The sequence below is a fragment of the Typopeltis vanoorti genome, chromosome 10 (assembly GCF_054136105.1).
Source record: "Typopeltis vanoorti isolate ZY-2024b chromosome 10, IOZ_Tvanoo_1.0, whole genome shotgun sequence".
Taxonomy (NCBI): domain Eukaryota; kingdom Metazoa; phylum Arthropoda; class Arachnida; order Uropygi; family Thelyphonidae; genus Typopeltis; species Typopeltis vanoorti.
The window spans coordinates 96,925,576-96,940,245 of record NC_143558.1 but is presented as its reverse complement, the minus strand read 5'-3'; the positions used below and the strand labels follow the sequence as shown (position 1 = coordinate 96,940,245).

General features: G+C 34.4%; 1 protein-coding gene across 2 annotated transcripts in view; it reads left to right on the top strand.

The window, feature by feature from the left end:
* The window catches only part of Psn (presenilin), a 180,086-nt gene extending 166,794 nt beyond the window's left edge, over window positions 1-13,292 (top strand). For both annotated transcript variants that reach the window (XM_090398665.1, XM_090398664.1), the window contains exon 10: window positions 12,997-13,292. In XM_090398665.1, the coding sequence (XP_090254791.1) occupies window positions 12,997-13,152 (156 nt within the window). In that variant the 3' untranslated portion in view covers window positions 13,153-13,292. The remainder of the gene's footprint in view (window positions 1-12,996) is intronic.
* Window positions 13,293-14,670: the final 1,378 nt, after the last annotated feature.

Sequence of the window (14,670 nt, the reverse complement as noted above, 5' to 3'; positions counted from 1 at the left end):
ACGTTTTATAACACAGTGACGGCTGAACTGGATAGGGGTAATGGGTTTACAGTAATACTACTGGACCTTGCCAAGGCTTTTGATAGGATACCACATAGAACCCTAATCAGTAAACTGGAGCAGATGGGGATAGATATAGGGTTGGTGAGATGGATAGGAGGGTGGTTGAAGGAGAGATACCAGAGAGTGGTTTATTCAGGAGTGGAGTCTAAAAGACGGCTTGTGACTAGTGGAGTGCCACAGGGCTCTGTTCTTGGACCACTGCTTTTCAATTTGTTCATCAATGATATAGGAAAGGATTTGAGAGGAAGTGTTCACTTGTTTGCTGATGATGCAAAGTTGGGTAGAGCAATTATGAGTGCACAGGATGTCAAAATTTTACAGGATGATTTGGATAGTTTGGAGGACTGGGCTAGGAAAAATGGATGTCAATTTAATGTGCCAAAGTGTAAGGTTATGCACTTTGGGGTGAAAAGAATAGCAGCAGTATATCGCATTGGTGGAACTATACTCCAGGAGATTGATGAGGCCAGGGATTTGGGAATGTTGGTGGATAGGGAATTGAAGTTTAGGGGGCACATTGGAAAAGTGACTAAAACAGCTCACCAAATCACTTGGCTTCTGAAAAATACTTTAACATGCAGAGACAAACAAGTTGTTGTTCCTCTGTATCGAGCCTTGATAAGACTCCATCTGGACTACTGTACCCAGTTATGGGCACCAGGGTTTCTTCGTGATGGGGAAGAAGTGGAGAGGATCCAGAGACGAGTGACCAAGATGATAGCAGGTCTGTGGAATGAACCTTATGAGAATAGGTTGAAGATTTGTGGATTGCAGAAATTGGTCGATAGGCGAAGGAGGGGTGATATGATTGAGACATTCAAATTACTGAAGGGTTTCTATAAGATTAATCCAGAAGATATTTTTGAAAATATGACTGGTGGTGGTGGGAGGACTAGGGGCCATGAATGGAAGCTTGGCGAGAGTGTGGTTGACAAGGGTGTTAGAGCTAGGTTTTTTACTTGGAGAGTAGTGAATGAGTGGAATAAGCTTCCAGAGTCTGTTGTGGGTACTACGACCGTGAATGAGTTCAAGGCAAGGTATGATAAATACTGTGTGTATGTCGAATAGTTGTTCTTGACATGATGTTAGGGCCTCCCTCGATGAGTCTGTCGACTCCTTGGAGTTGCCCGGAACAATAATAATAATAATAAAGGATTAAACTGAATTTATTATAACCAGATGTTAACCTGTATTTCTTAGTTTTTAGGAAGAAGACTCATACAGGCCATTATATCCATGCTGAATCTCATCACCATCCCAGTCAGAAGGCTGGAACTATTAAAACACTGGTTCATTAGGCCCCTTCCTGAGCTATTACAGAAAGAATTGCAACATATTATTTCCACTTTTTTTTTATCTAATGGTTATAAGTATTCTTTCATCAAAAGAGCTAACCTTGCCCACCTTTGGATGCAATCCATGAAAAGATTTGGAGAAACACATTTTGTTGCTCTTGATATTTCTCAAGGCATTTGATCACGTCTAGCATTGAGGCCTTCTCAGTTACTGTCTTATATAATTCTGCTAGATAGGCATGTACGTTGATTACTCATAACTATTGTTTTTCAGGAAATAATGTATACTAAAATATTAATTATAATAACTTTAATTAATACTTATGTTTTGGCAACGTTGCATTGCCATCATCAGGATTACAAAAACAATGATATATGTACGTAGGCACTAACACTGAGGAAATGAGGATGAAGAAAGGCAACCAAAGTTGGGCCTAGAGTCCTAAATGCTAGTGGGCTAGATTGGGTGGTCGTGGCCATGGCCATTGAGCTAAAGATCTGAGGATGAGTGCTTCCCAAATTTGGCAGTCCCATGCACCTAAATTTGTTGAGGTTTGGAAAGTTTTTCAGGTTTGATTCAAACTTAAGGCAAGTTCAGTAGTTAGAACACAGTTTTCGGAACTGATTAATTTTGCCCTATTGTATAGAGTTTTTATAATGTCATATTGTTGGGAAAGGGGAGGGGGTGCTGTGACTGCTGGTGAATGCATCTATCTGTATGCATAGGTTTTCTGTAGATGGAGAATACCAGGAATCCATCAAGCTGGTGTGTAATCAGAACATCTAGGAATGGGAGACTGTTATTTTTCCTTTTCTTAGGTAAATTGGATCTTGGAGTGTTGATTGTTTATATGTGTTAAGAAATTAATATGAATAGCTTCTCATATTTATATTTGCTGCAGTGTAATAGATAACCTTCTTCCAATGTATCATGTGATATGGGATGGAGTCCTTGTTTTCAGAAATTCTGACATTGGCTGTAGTAGGACAGTGTGCAACTGCAAGGAACTGGCTAGGTGTAGGGAATGTGACTGGTCTTTTGTGGAGTGGATAAGGGGTGCCAATTTTTTTATATGGTCTGTAAGTGGTTGTATTTTCTTAGGATTTTTTTTTAATTTTTGGATGTGTCCCAGATATATGGGATGGTGATAGATCTTGAGTAATCTCTGCTCTGAAGAGGGGAGGGGATGTTGCAGTTACAGGGTTTTAATATTTTTTGGAAATTGTAGCCATTGACCAAGAAAGTGTTGAGAATATGGTCAAGTAGTTAGGACACAGTTATTGGAACTGATTAATTTTGCTCTGTTGTATAGAGTTTTTATAATCTCATATTCTTGGGAGGGGTGGGGGTGCTGGTGTGACTGCTGGTGAATGCATCTATCTGTATGCATAGGTTTTCTGTAGATGGAGAATACCAGGAATCCATCAAGCTGGTGTGTAATCAGAACATCTAGGAATGGGAGAGTGTTGTTATTTTCCTTTTCTAAGGTAAATTGGATCTTGGAGTGTTGATTGTTTGTGTTAAGAAAATGAGGAGCATATCCAGGCCATGTGACCAAATGGATAACACATCATCTAAATTGCATAGCCAGACAGTGGGTTTATGTAGGGGAGAGTTTAAGCTTTTTCTTCAAAGGTCCCCATGAAGAAGTTGGCTAGGGATGGAGAAAGTGGGAAACCCATGGATGTCCCCTCTATCTGCTTGTAGAATTTTCTTTGTCAAACGAAATAGCCTGAGTTCATGGTGAACCGAAACAGGGCAGATATCTGAAAAAAAAATATGACTTGGATGAGGTCTAAAGTGTATTTGAGTGGGACATGAGTGAATCTCGTCAAAACTGACCATTATGTCATTGGAGTGTGAGGTTTTCTATAATGACTTGAAAGTGGGCTGCGTATTTTATGTGTGAAGGTGTATTGCTAGTATATTGTGTGAACACTGGCTATTTGTATGTAGGTGAAAAAATGGGACGTAATGGCAAATTTTGTTTGCGGATTTTTGGTAGTCCATATATCTCGGAGGGACTAGAGTTATACGGTTTTAATTTGATTGTGAATTCCACATTCTAGCTTGCACTACATACCTTCCTACATAGACTATGATCCCACAATAAACACATCAGATCACTCCATAAGCTCCTAAAACAAGTTACCTCTTGTCCTGTGGAAGTCACAAACTAAAACCATACAACTCTAGACCCTCCCAGATATATAGACTACCAAAAATCCGTAAACAAAATGTGCCATTACATCCCATTGTGGATGGCATTGATTCACCCACATACAAATTAGATCAAAGTGCTAACACAGTGTACTGCCTGCAGTAGTGCACTCAGGATTTAATCTTGGTGTGTGTGTGTGGGGGGGGGGAGTTGAGTAGGCGATTTGAGAATACACACTATGCATCACATAGGACCTATGACTGAGGATCTGCAATGATCATTAATTCATAAGTAATAGTATAGAAATAAAGGCACAACATAAATTTAAAAAAAATGAATTTTAATTAGGAAAAGATTTTTGGACAATTTTAATAGTGTTTTTCCTTTTCCTTTTTTTGGGGGGGGAGGGGCAGGGTCAAGGCCCCCCACCTCACCAGGTGCACCACTGACTGCCTGCATGCATATATCATTGTTTTTGTGATCCATGATGATGGCAATGTAATGTTGCTAAAATATAAGAAAGTATTAAAGTTATTATAATTAATATTTTTGTATACATTATTATTTTCTGAAAAACGATAATTATTACTATCTTATGATCTCCATACTACTCATTGTAATGCTTTCTCTCTAGTCGTGCACTGCGTATCATGGTGTATCTTTCATCAGATTTCTTTATCAATGCTAATACCCCAGGGTTCTGTACAGTCACTGTGGAATAGTAAGAAAGAAAGAAACATTTTGTGAATTTCGTACCAAATTTCTGGAGGGCACATCTATCTTAGAGCATGTGTGGATCCAAATTTTTCTTGCAGTTGAAAAGTTAGATTTGTAATAATTTGGAAGCTTTTGAGGAAATATGCCCATCAAAGACAAGAATTACTTGAATTATAAAATGTTTCAAACATAATTGCAATCTGGCCTTATTTACATTTGATGATAGAATATAACCTGATGATACCTCCTACTCAGTGCTTTTTTCTGGAAAAGAAGGTGGTGGTGGTGCTCACCACGAAGATGTTATTACAGCAAATTCCACACTTTTAACATATCCTCTGATATATACCCTCGTCGTCTCTAGATCGCTTCTTGCTTTTGGTATCAACTGCAGAATGATCACCTCGGAGCAGCCATGAGTCCACATATTTGCTAGGTTGAATTGAGTGAGAGGAGGTTCTACTATCCTGATGAACATAAGCGCAGAAGTTGTCTGTACAAGCAGAGCTGACCTAGATGAAGTTACTATAAGATTCATCTGAGAGAAACCCCTTTCACATTCACTGAAAGATATTGCAATTGTGCTCAAAGTGTGCTTTAGAGGAAGTAGTATGCCTGCGACTTTATTTTCTTGAAGATATTCACAGAAACCACGAACTGCTTCTCTTTCATTTAAGTGAAATTTGCATGCTAACTTTTTAATTTCAGCTTCACCAAATGTCAGATGCTTCCCAGGATTTTCTGGCCAATACTTTTAATCTAAAATCTTAGCACATTAAGGCAAATCAGCATCATCTCCTTCAAGCAGATGCTTTCCAACAGCTTCTTTCAGACTTTTATAGAAAGCAGATGAACTTATTGCAGGACTGTGTCTTTCATTTTTGTGGAGCTCAATCCCTTTAAACTTCATGTTTTTCAGACTTTGAAGAGAAATACTGTAGCGCAGGATTTTCAGTTTTCTTTCTTCAAAAAAGTGAACTGTATTCTTTATCTTCCTGTCTGCTTTGTACAAGTCGATATTTCTCTCTTGTAAATCTAGACTTATTTCACTAAGTTCTTGGAGAGCATCACACATAAGACCCAAATCAAGAATAAACTCGCATGAAGTTATTTTTCTTAAAAGGCTCTCATAAAGAAAGCGATCTGTTTTGCTTCTTCTGCTGTCTTCTTTTGCCTCCAGAAAGCAATGGATGAGAGCTTCAAAGTCTTGCAACACTATAGAAACAGTGCAAAAGCTAGATGCAACCCAGCGAGTGCTTAAAATTCTGCCAATTTTAAGAAGTTGAAGTTCTAGCATCATTGCACATTCCTTTAGTTCCCTAGCCTTCTTAGGTGAAGCATGATAAGTCACATAAAGTTTGTCAATGAAACTCTTAAAGTGATTTACTCATGCCATATTGTTCACTGTGTCACTAACAGACAATTCAAGGTGATGGCTAGCACAATGCCAGAAATAACACTAGGAAACTTCTCTTACATTAGCCTCCTTACACCATTTTTCACACCAAACAACATGGTCACAAGTTACACACAATAAATACTCCTTTAAGTAATCTTCAGTATAATCCTAAACACTCAAGATGATTAATTAAAGAGTTTAGAACTCCTCTAGCAGTTACATCTGATAATTCGATCAAATCTAGGAAAAGACTCACAGAAGCCGAAAGTTCAGGAAAAACTACACAAACAATAACAATCAATGTTGTTGTGTTACAGTTGTCGATTCATCACAAGTAGATTCAACAATTTCTGCTTCTTCAGCCTTCTTTTTTTTACTCATTGGCATAAAGTAACTACTTTTTATTTTACTCATTTTGAACAATGATTGCACTGATTAACTTAGATTAATTCAAAATTCACATGAACACCTGCCTATAGCAGAGTGAATATAGAACTGATAAACTGATATTGGAAGCAATCGGAAGTGAACACAACTTCCTGTTTCCAGTTGCGTACCAACCTATGAAACAGGAAAGCAGGGTACCAACTTATGAGTAATCAAAACTAAAAATTCAACTCGTGAACACAGTACCATCTACCGGAATATTTATAATACATTTTGCTGCAATAAATCGCAAATTTTTAAAAACTTAAAAATGGTGCCAGTACTGCCAGAAAAAAAGCACTGCTTCTACTGCACAAACTAATGTAGAGGTAATTAAAGGTTAGCAGTCCAAGAATAGATAAGAATGAAGAAATAGACAAAATTATGTTGGAAAAATTGAAAGACTAAATATAGATCTTTATTGATTGTGCAGAAGCTAATGTCTTGATTAACAAGAATCAATTGAGAGTTATCTGCTATCTAGATTTTATAAGTGCATGTGTCTGGCCCTATCTGAATGATAGGGCCAGACGAAAAACCTGAGTTTCCAGAAGGAAAAAACTTCTGTACAATATCTTTCTGAAACTGACCAATATAAACCATTGGCCAGTTTTTATAATAAAACCTTACTAATGACATTGTAGTGATTATCCTATTTAAATTTGTATATGAGTGGTAATTACAACTGAACTGCTTAAGGAAATTTCACTTGCAGTAGTTCAAATCTTTTATAAATTAAAGACAGCAAGAAATTATATACTTGGTTTAATCCTTTATCCAAGTGTAAGTAAACAAAGTTTGCACCTGAAGTATTTTCAAGACTGGGGCAACTCGTAAAGGTGGTATGACTTCACATCTCTTACCTTAGTATCCCATAATGCAAAGCACATCTCCTTGCAGACATGTATAATGTTATGCAATAATGGAAGGGTCACTACCCAGATCGGTTTCGACCTGTATTCAGGTCTTGTCAGTGAGAACCAGACCCAGAGGTGATACCAGTGTTGAAGTAATGCAGAAGTACTGCATTACTTAAAATCTTTTAATTTTGCTTATTTTAGTTTATTTTTTTATATATATATATATATATATATCTGATCCCCACACGAAAGGCCACTAGACCTATTAGTGCCATGTGTGGGCAAGAAGAAAGGAGGAATCTGTTCAGTTTTTTTTTTTTTTTTTTTTTTTTTTTTTTTTTTTTTTTACATCTGAAGGTTGTATTCTTTGGGAAAGGTAGGGGGGGGCAATGATGTTTTGTTTCAAGATGGACTGTAAATGGGGTGTTGGTTAGCAATTGCTCTTGTTCTTATGATTTTGAATGAAAGATATGCACAATTCAGCAGAACACTGTCTATAAAAGTATGTGTAGAGGAGGCACAAGACAGAAACTGAATGTCTCTGAGAGAGGTATTAAAGTGGATATGTGAAAGAGAGGAATCATTAATTATCTGAATTTCTCGATTCTGGATAGAATTGAGCAATATCTTAGAGAGGATTTTGATTCACCACCCCAAATATGGGAGCAGTATTGTATGGCTGGGTGAATTTGGGATTTGTATAGTTAGTAGGTGTGAAGTAGTAGTGTCTTATGTGAAAAAGTACACCAAGTATTTTGGCTGCTGCAGAAGCTATAGTTCAAATGTGTTTGTGCCATGAAAGATCAGAGGTTTAGGTCAGTCCAAGAAGGGAAATCTGATCATTTTTGGATATCTTATGCAAGGACAGGTCCTGTTTCTTTTTATAATCATGACTGTTCAACTTGCAAGATAAAAAAAACTGAAGAAAAGTATAGATTGCAATTGATGCCATTCAACTACAAGTGGCCAATATTAGTTACAGTTCATTTGTAAGAAATTCTGATTTCTGGGAGAAACCTTGTGCAATTCATCAAATAGTGATATTTTGAAAAACTAAGTAAATTTTATGTTCTCTCTTTCCTTGTATCTTAGTTTTATTTTGATTTATTATTTTTTTTTAAGTGTACATACAGAATTAGTATTTATTTTTAGAACCTAAAATTGTATTAAAAGAATGCTTTACTTGTATATTTTGTAATATGTGCTGCTACTTCTTTCAGTAAAACCGCTAATTGTTTTATTGAAATTGCTTTTAGAGATTTGTTTTGCCTAATGTTACTACCTTCCATGGATTTCTCCATATAAATAATTTGCTCTGTTCCTAATTCATTTCTGACCTATAATTATTATCTTGGTGTGAAAGAATATGCACTGCACATTGTTTTTATTGATTGCCAAAGAGGGGAAAGCTTTATTTTCCATGTTGGTAGAACTGATGTTAATGATCCTGTTGTTTTTTATTTATGAGGTCACATGCATCTACTACTATGACTTACATTGAAGGCACAGAAGCAATTGTTACTTATTTTTAAATGTGCCTTGTTACATAAGCTTTGATGTGTGTATTCAAATAATTTTCCTTTATCACAGCTTTGTTTTCTTGAAACTATACTTCTCTAATACTTTCTTGTGAAGCTTTTTTTCAAGAGGTAAAAAAAACAGTTTTGAGACTCTCTTCATTGTTTAACACAAAAACAACAAGAAAATGAGAATTATTGAATTAAAAAGAAAATTTTCAGATATTCTGCAATATGATTTATATCATATTGCAAAATATCTGTTGCTGAAATTTTTACTCTTCAAATCTTGGTGTGTGGCATTTTGGCACGTAATTTTAATGTTCTTAAGCTCATTCCATACTCAGTTAATTTCTTTCAGTTACAGAATGATTCTTTAAAGGGTCAGAATGAGAAGTAATCACAAGTGTGTTCTATTGGTAATGGATGAAGAGAATGAGAGGGAGGACATTTTGTTGGCTTACTGTTAATGCCTTTCCAGTTTGTAAATAGGATATGCAAAAAATTAGTGCCTGCAGTTTGTGATTTAAGTTAGTCAAGTAGAAGAATCCTCCTGTTGATAAGTAAAGCATCATATTAATTTTTATATCAGTCCCCCACATGATAGATCTCAATACCTATAACATGACAGAGTCATGTATGGGCAAGTGATTAGAGAGATTTGAGGGCTATTTTTAGCCAAATATTAAAATTAATCAATATCAGAATAACCTTCAAATGGGTTAACACCATACAAAGTTTCTTTGTTTCCCTAAAGACAGTTCTGTTTTTTATAAACATCCTGGAATATACAAGATTTCATGTTCTTGTGGAAAGATGTATGTATTTCAAACTGAGGGAAGTTTCGATATCCATAACAAAGAACATATAAGCAATTTTGCAAACAAAAGGGAAGAAAAAAAAGTGGATTGAAGTGCACATTCTCAAAGAACATCACAAGGTAAATTGTCAAATATCCTCCATGCCTTACTTAGAAGAGAATTACTTCTAAAGTTAAAACTGGCTTTTCTCTGTGTTCAATACACCATCACAAAATTTAATAATTTTAATCTTAGCTTATAATGTAATTGGTTTGCACATCTTTTCACTGGAACTAACATAATAGCACTTTGAATTTTATATGCCATTTTTAACAACAATAAAATAAAATTTTATTGTTGTTATAATGTCGTGTCGTTATTTATGCAAATTCACTTAAATCGTATCTATCAAACGTAGTATTCGGTTGTTCTAAGTACTGGCCTGGATTTTTGGTCCTATCTCCTTTTTAGGCATAAACACATTTATATTTTTTAATGATTGCACCAGTCTATGCCCTATAATAATAAAATGCACTATTCAGGGAGACAATTCCAATAACCCAAATATATAACTACCTGCTAACTCCTTCAGACAGTCGTGGCAAAATCTCTCAACTTAACTTTACCCTCCTGCGACAAGTTCGTAATTTTAGAGTGGTGAGTTGATGCTCTTTGTCAGGCAAGACTCAGTTTGGGGTAAAAATACATGTTTATTTTACAACTTTAAATACACTATACAATTATATAAGTTCACTCTTGCTAAGATTACAATCATACATAAAAGCCAAGTTAGGAAACTTGATTCTTTCAAAGGCTGCCTAATGCATGCAAAATTTGATATCTAGTAAATTGCTAAACTTAATCTTCATTAACACAAATCACTCATCTATCAATTCCCTCTATAAATCTGGGGACACTAAGTTAAATTATCATTAATTTATGGCTCATAATTCCTCTCTCTACAATTCTGTTAAACTCATTTACACAATCTCGATATCTGGTTATAGCCTACTGGAACAATCACTTAAGAGTTCACTAGTTAATATTGTCCTGACATTTCATACTTCTTGCATCTAAATTTCTTCATGTAAACAGGCTCCCAAAACATAAATAACAAACGTTTACATTATTTTCACTCGGTTACGGAATGGGTCTGCTGGTTAATACTGTTGTGGAAGTACCCGAGGTTCGATTCCTTGTTTGGATCGCGCGGTGTTAAATTCCTGCTAAGTGGCTATCCTTTATCCGCTCAATGGCTACCTTTGTCATCTGAGGACTTTACGGGAACATCTACGACATAGCACCCGCTTGTAATGAAAACGTTAGCTGCATCGTGCTGGAATTCCATTCGTAGTTTCATGGACTGCCTGATTCAAACTTCCCGCTGCCACGCATCCTTGCTCGCTGTTCTGCCTGGAACCTGCTACCTCGATTGGACCTCCTCACGACCTCGAATCCCAGAAAAAAAAAAGCCTTCCTCCTCCTGCAATCACTTATATTATTCATCACATAGCGCCTCCTATCTCCTCCTGACTCCTGTGTGGTGCTATGCTATTCTCGATTTCCGATGACGTCAGCACTTTTTCTGTGGTAGAAATCACAGAACTGTTATTACACATACCTGTTCCTAGTATTACGCAGCCTCAGGTGCTTACACTAATGCATACCAAACCTTTGGACCCACTCTTATACTTTGTTCAGTGGAATATTCAAATTAATTTCAGCTGCACTGTATAATACTAAATTTTGATTTATAATTCATTTAAAAAAATCTAAATAACACAATATAATTCCAATCTGTTATACTTCTTTACAATTTTATAAACTGATACATTCTTAGTGTTATATTTCATTATCTTATAATTTCACACCTTTGACACAATATTATTTGATTTTGACTAAATGCAAGCACTTTCTACTATTAAATATTCAGTTGCTGAGTTGTGCTTGTTGAAATCTGAATGATTTGCTGAAACGAAGTAACAAGACCATTCAAAGTTCAACAATAATAAACAGTTTATATGCCACAACAAAACATCAAAATACAGAAAGATGCAATGATATTATAAACAAGTGATTTTTACAAAAACTGCATGTCGGTTGATTCAAGTCATGTCACTAAAACTGTCATATGATGAGTGAATGCAGTGTCATATAAACATACATTGGACTTAATTGAACAACATCGTACAAGTGGATCATCATAAGGGTGGTATATTACTATATATTCCTCAGAATTAGGAGAGTAGCAAATGAAGACAGCATAAAGATAAGGAAATCTTGGGCCAAAGCAAATTGTATAAAGCTTTAAGTCTGATAACCTTTGATATAGGATATCAACCTTAGAAAAGCTTGTGTTGCACATTTTTGATGTTTACTGATGACTCACTGAATGTCATGTTTTTAAATCCTATGTGAAAGTGCTGTTTTTTTTTTTTTTTTTTTTTTTAACATCGTTATGTTGTTTTCTGAGGTTGTGTGTGTTATATATGTATTTTTTTTTAAGTTTTTTTTTTGTGGGTAATTTAAAAAAAAAAAACTAATTTGATTTAATTACTGACAGAAATAAACTTACAACAAAAGGAAGTGTTCAACTGGTGATGGCCTTTTTTGCATCAGTTGAATTAATTGCAGGAATCAGTGAAAGTTACTTTAGCTATCACAAAAAGATGTAGGCTTATTTGGAAATTTAAGTTGAACAGAATGCTTTATAGAAACACAGTAGCCTGTATAACTTATTATCAAACATGTTTTCCGTATAAAAAATGTCAGAAAATTTACCTGAAAAACATTGCACAAAATTTGAATATAACCGTGATCAACTGCATAACTGATTTGAAATGCTATTAAATATTTTATTTAACATTTTAAATAGCCAACAGAAGACTTGGCTAAGGGAAAATGAATATATGCCTTCCAAAAAAATACTGTATTGTTATACAGGATGTTTCAAACAGAATGTTCCGATTTGAAAATTGTATATTTCTACAACCACGAAACAAATGAATGTTACTTGTACCATGTGAACAGCCAAGGCAGTTCACACGTACAAGTGTGGTACAGTTACAAATTTATTTTGTAATTTTCATTATTAAATATAATTATCTGAAATAGATTCTTTTTGAAACACCCTGTATATTAATGTCATTTATTATTAATATATGAATGTTAATCTTAAGGTGCAACCGCCTCCTCCTCCTTAAAAGAAACTACCTACTTAATGGTAGACTGAACTAGCATTTTTTAATTGGCAACATTCATTGAAATGGGTGTGCTATCATCCTTCATATTTCTTAAGAGAAAATCTTTTCACTTGATGTTTTATCCTCATTAATCATAGTTACTTACATTAATATTACTTGCTTCTACAAGTAAGTACTACAAGTAAATATTTATAATAAAATGCATGCTTCTATAGAATAATCTAATAACATAGCTTATTTCAGAATTCGAAGGCCTCACAGAAACTGAGCAATTAAGTATTAAACATACCTTTTTTTTTTTGTTATTTGTGTACTTTGTCATATTTATATCATGCAAGTTAACTTAGCGTTTGTTAATCAATCACAAGCATCAGGAAGTGCCAAATTGCTTTTGTGCTTGCCCATAATTTAATCAGCTAAAATGGTAAGTTTTGCTTAATATTTCTAATTTAAATATTGGGATCTCAAAGCATATACTTAAAAATGTTCTTTATAATCACATATCTTATAAAAATGTTTATTATACAATATATTTTGTTTTATATAATTAACAGGGACTTTGTTTAACTCTGCTTCTTCTTGCTATCTTCAAGAAAGCTTTGCCAGCACTTCCCATCTCAATTACTTTTGGCTTAATATTCTATTTTACTACAAGTTCCTTAGTTCAGCCTTTTTCAGACAGCTTAGCTAGTGAACAAGTGTATATTTAATTTATAAACAATGTCAAACAATTTGGAAAATTTGTGAACAAAAGAATATCTTGATAGTAATTTGTATTTTATTGTATTTTCCAAAGAGCTGTATTTTAAAAAAAGTATATTTAAAAAAAATAAATTATCCTAATCTCTCAGTTTACTTAACATGAAAACAAGCATTTTGTATATAAGTCATTATTTCAGAGGAAAATGAAATTCAGATAGAGATAGTCAAAATATAGTTACAAAAATGTTTGAGAAAACATTTGTGGACTTTTTTGATTAGTCCACACGAAACAAAATGTGAAAAACTTACAAACCAAGTGTTTAAATACATTAGTTAATTAAAAGAAAACAGGAAGCAACAAGTGAGAGGAGCAGAGGTATTAACATAGTGTCACTAAATTTTAGTCTGTTCACTCTATTTTATAAATTTCACTTTTCAGTAATTTTCCAAGTTTATATTCATCTTGCTAAGGAATGACTAGAACATGTGATACTCAGTAATGTTAGTGGGTATCATATGACTTATGCATGTATTATGTTAGAAACAACTATTTAGAATCATATTGGAATGCATTAATTCATTCCATAATAATCTTTTACCAGTGTAGAATATGGATTTAGAGGTGTCCTTAGCAAGTCAGGGGAATTGTAAAGGTAAGAGTTATGCAAGAGTGTAAGAAATTAAGTAAAAGTGTGGTTATTAAGGACACTTTAAAACAAAAGCGAGAGAGAGAGAGAGAGAGAGTGCTTTATCATTTAATGAGTTTGAGGAAAGATATGAGTATGGGCTTTCCATGATGCGTTTTTCAACTTCATCCAAGTGTGAGATAGACATCATCAGAGGTGATATATTTGAGCAACAGTAATATAGAAAATTGAGATGCAATCATCTTTGTGTAATGTACGCACATACAAAGTCAGACTAATTATTCGGTATCTGTGTTGACTCAATAGCTCAAGGTTTCAAAAGGGCTTTTGCTACAATTTGGACACAACTAGGTAAGGAGCAGTCCTCTACCATCCTTTAGAATGGTAGAAAAACTGTATATCCGAAATTTAACATGATCTGTGTGTAACAAATTTGTTGAGTATGAGGATATCATGTATTTATCTATGAGATAATAATAAAGAAAAAATATATAAATTTTGTATTCCACAAAATATAAGAATATAATTGTGTACAAATTGATTTTTGGGAAATTAATGAGAAGTATGGGATTTTTTTTTTTTTTTATTATTTTTATGAGACACAATGATGCTTAAGGTTAAAAGTTAGTGTTTCAAATTTTCAGAATTGATTGCAAGTTCTCAATCAGATAAGGCTCATCTATAACAAGATTTGACATATTTCATCTTTGAAGGTGTTTTTGTTAAGCCATTGTATTTGAATATAAACAAATATGTACCAGTATTATTATTATTATATGACACCTCCAGGGAGTCGCAAAGACTCATCGAGGGAGAGTGTGCCAACAGCATCGAACGATTGATTCTCTTCCAACTACTAACTGCGCTCAAACTTACTTA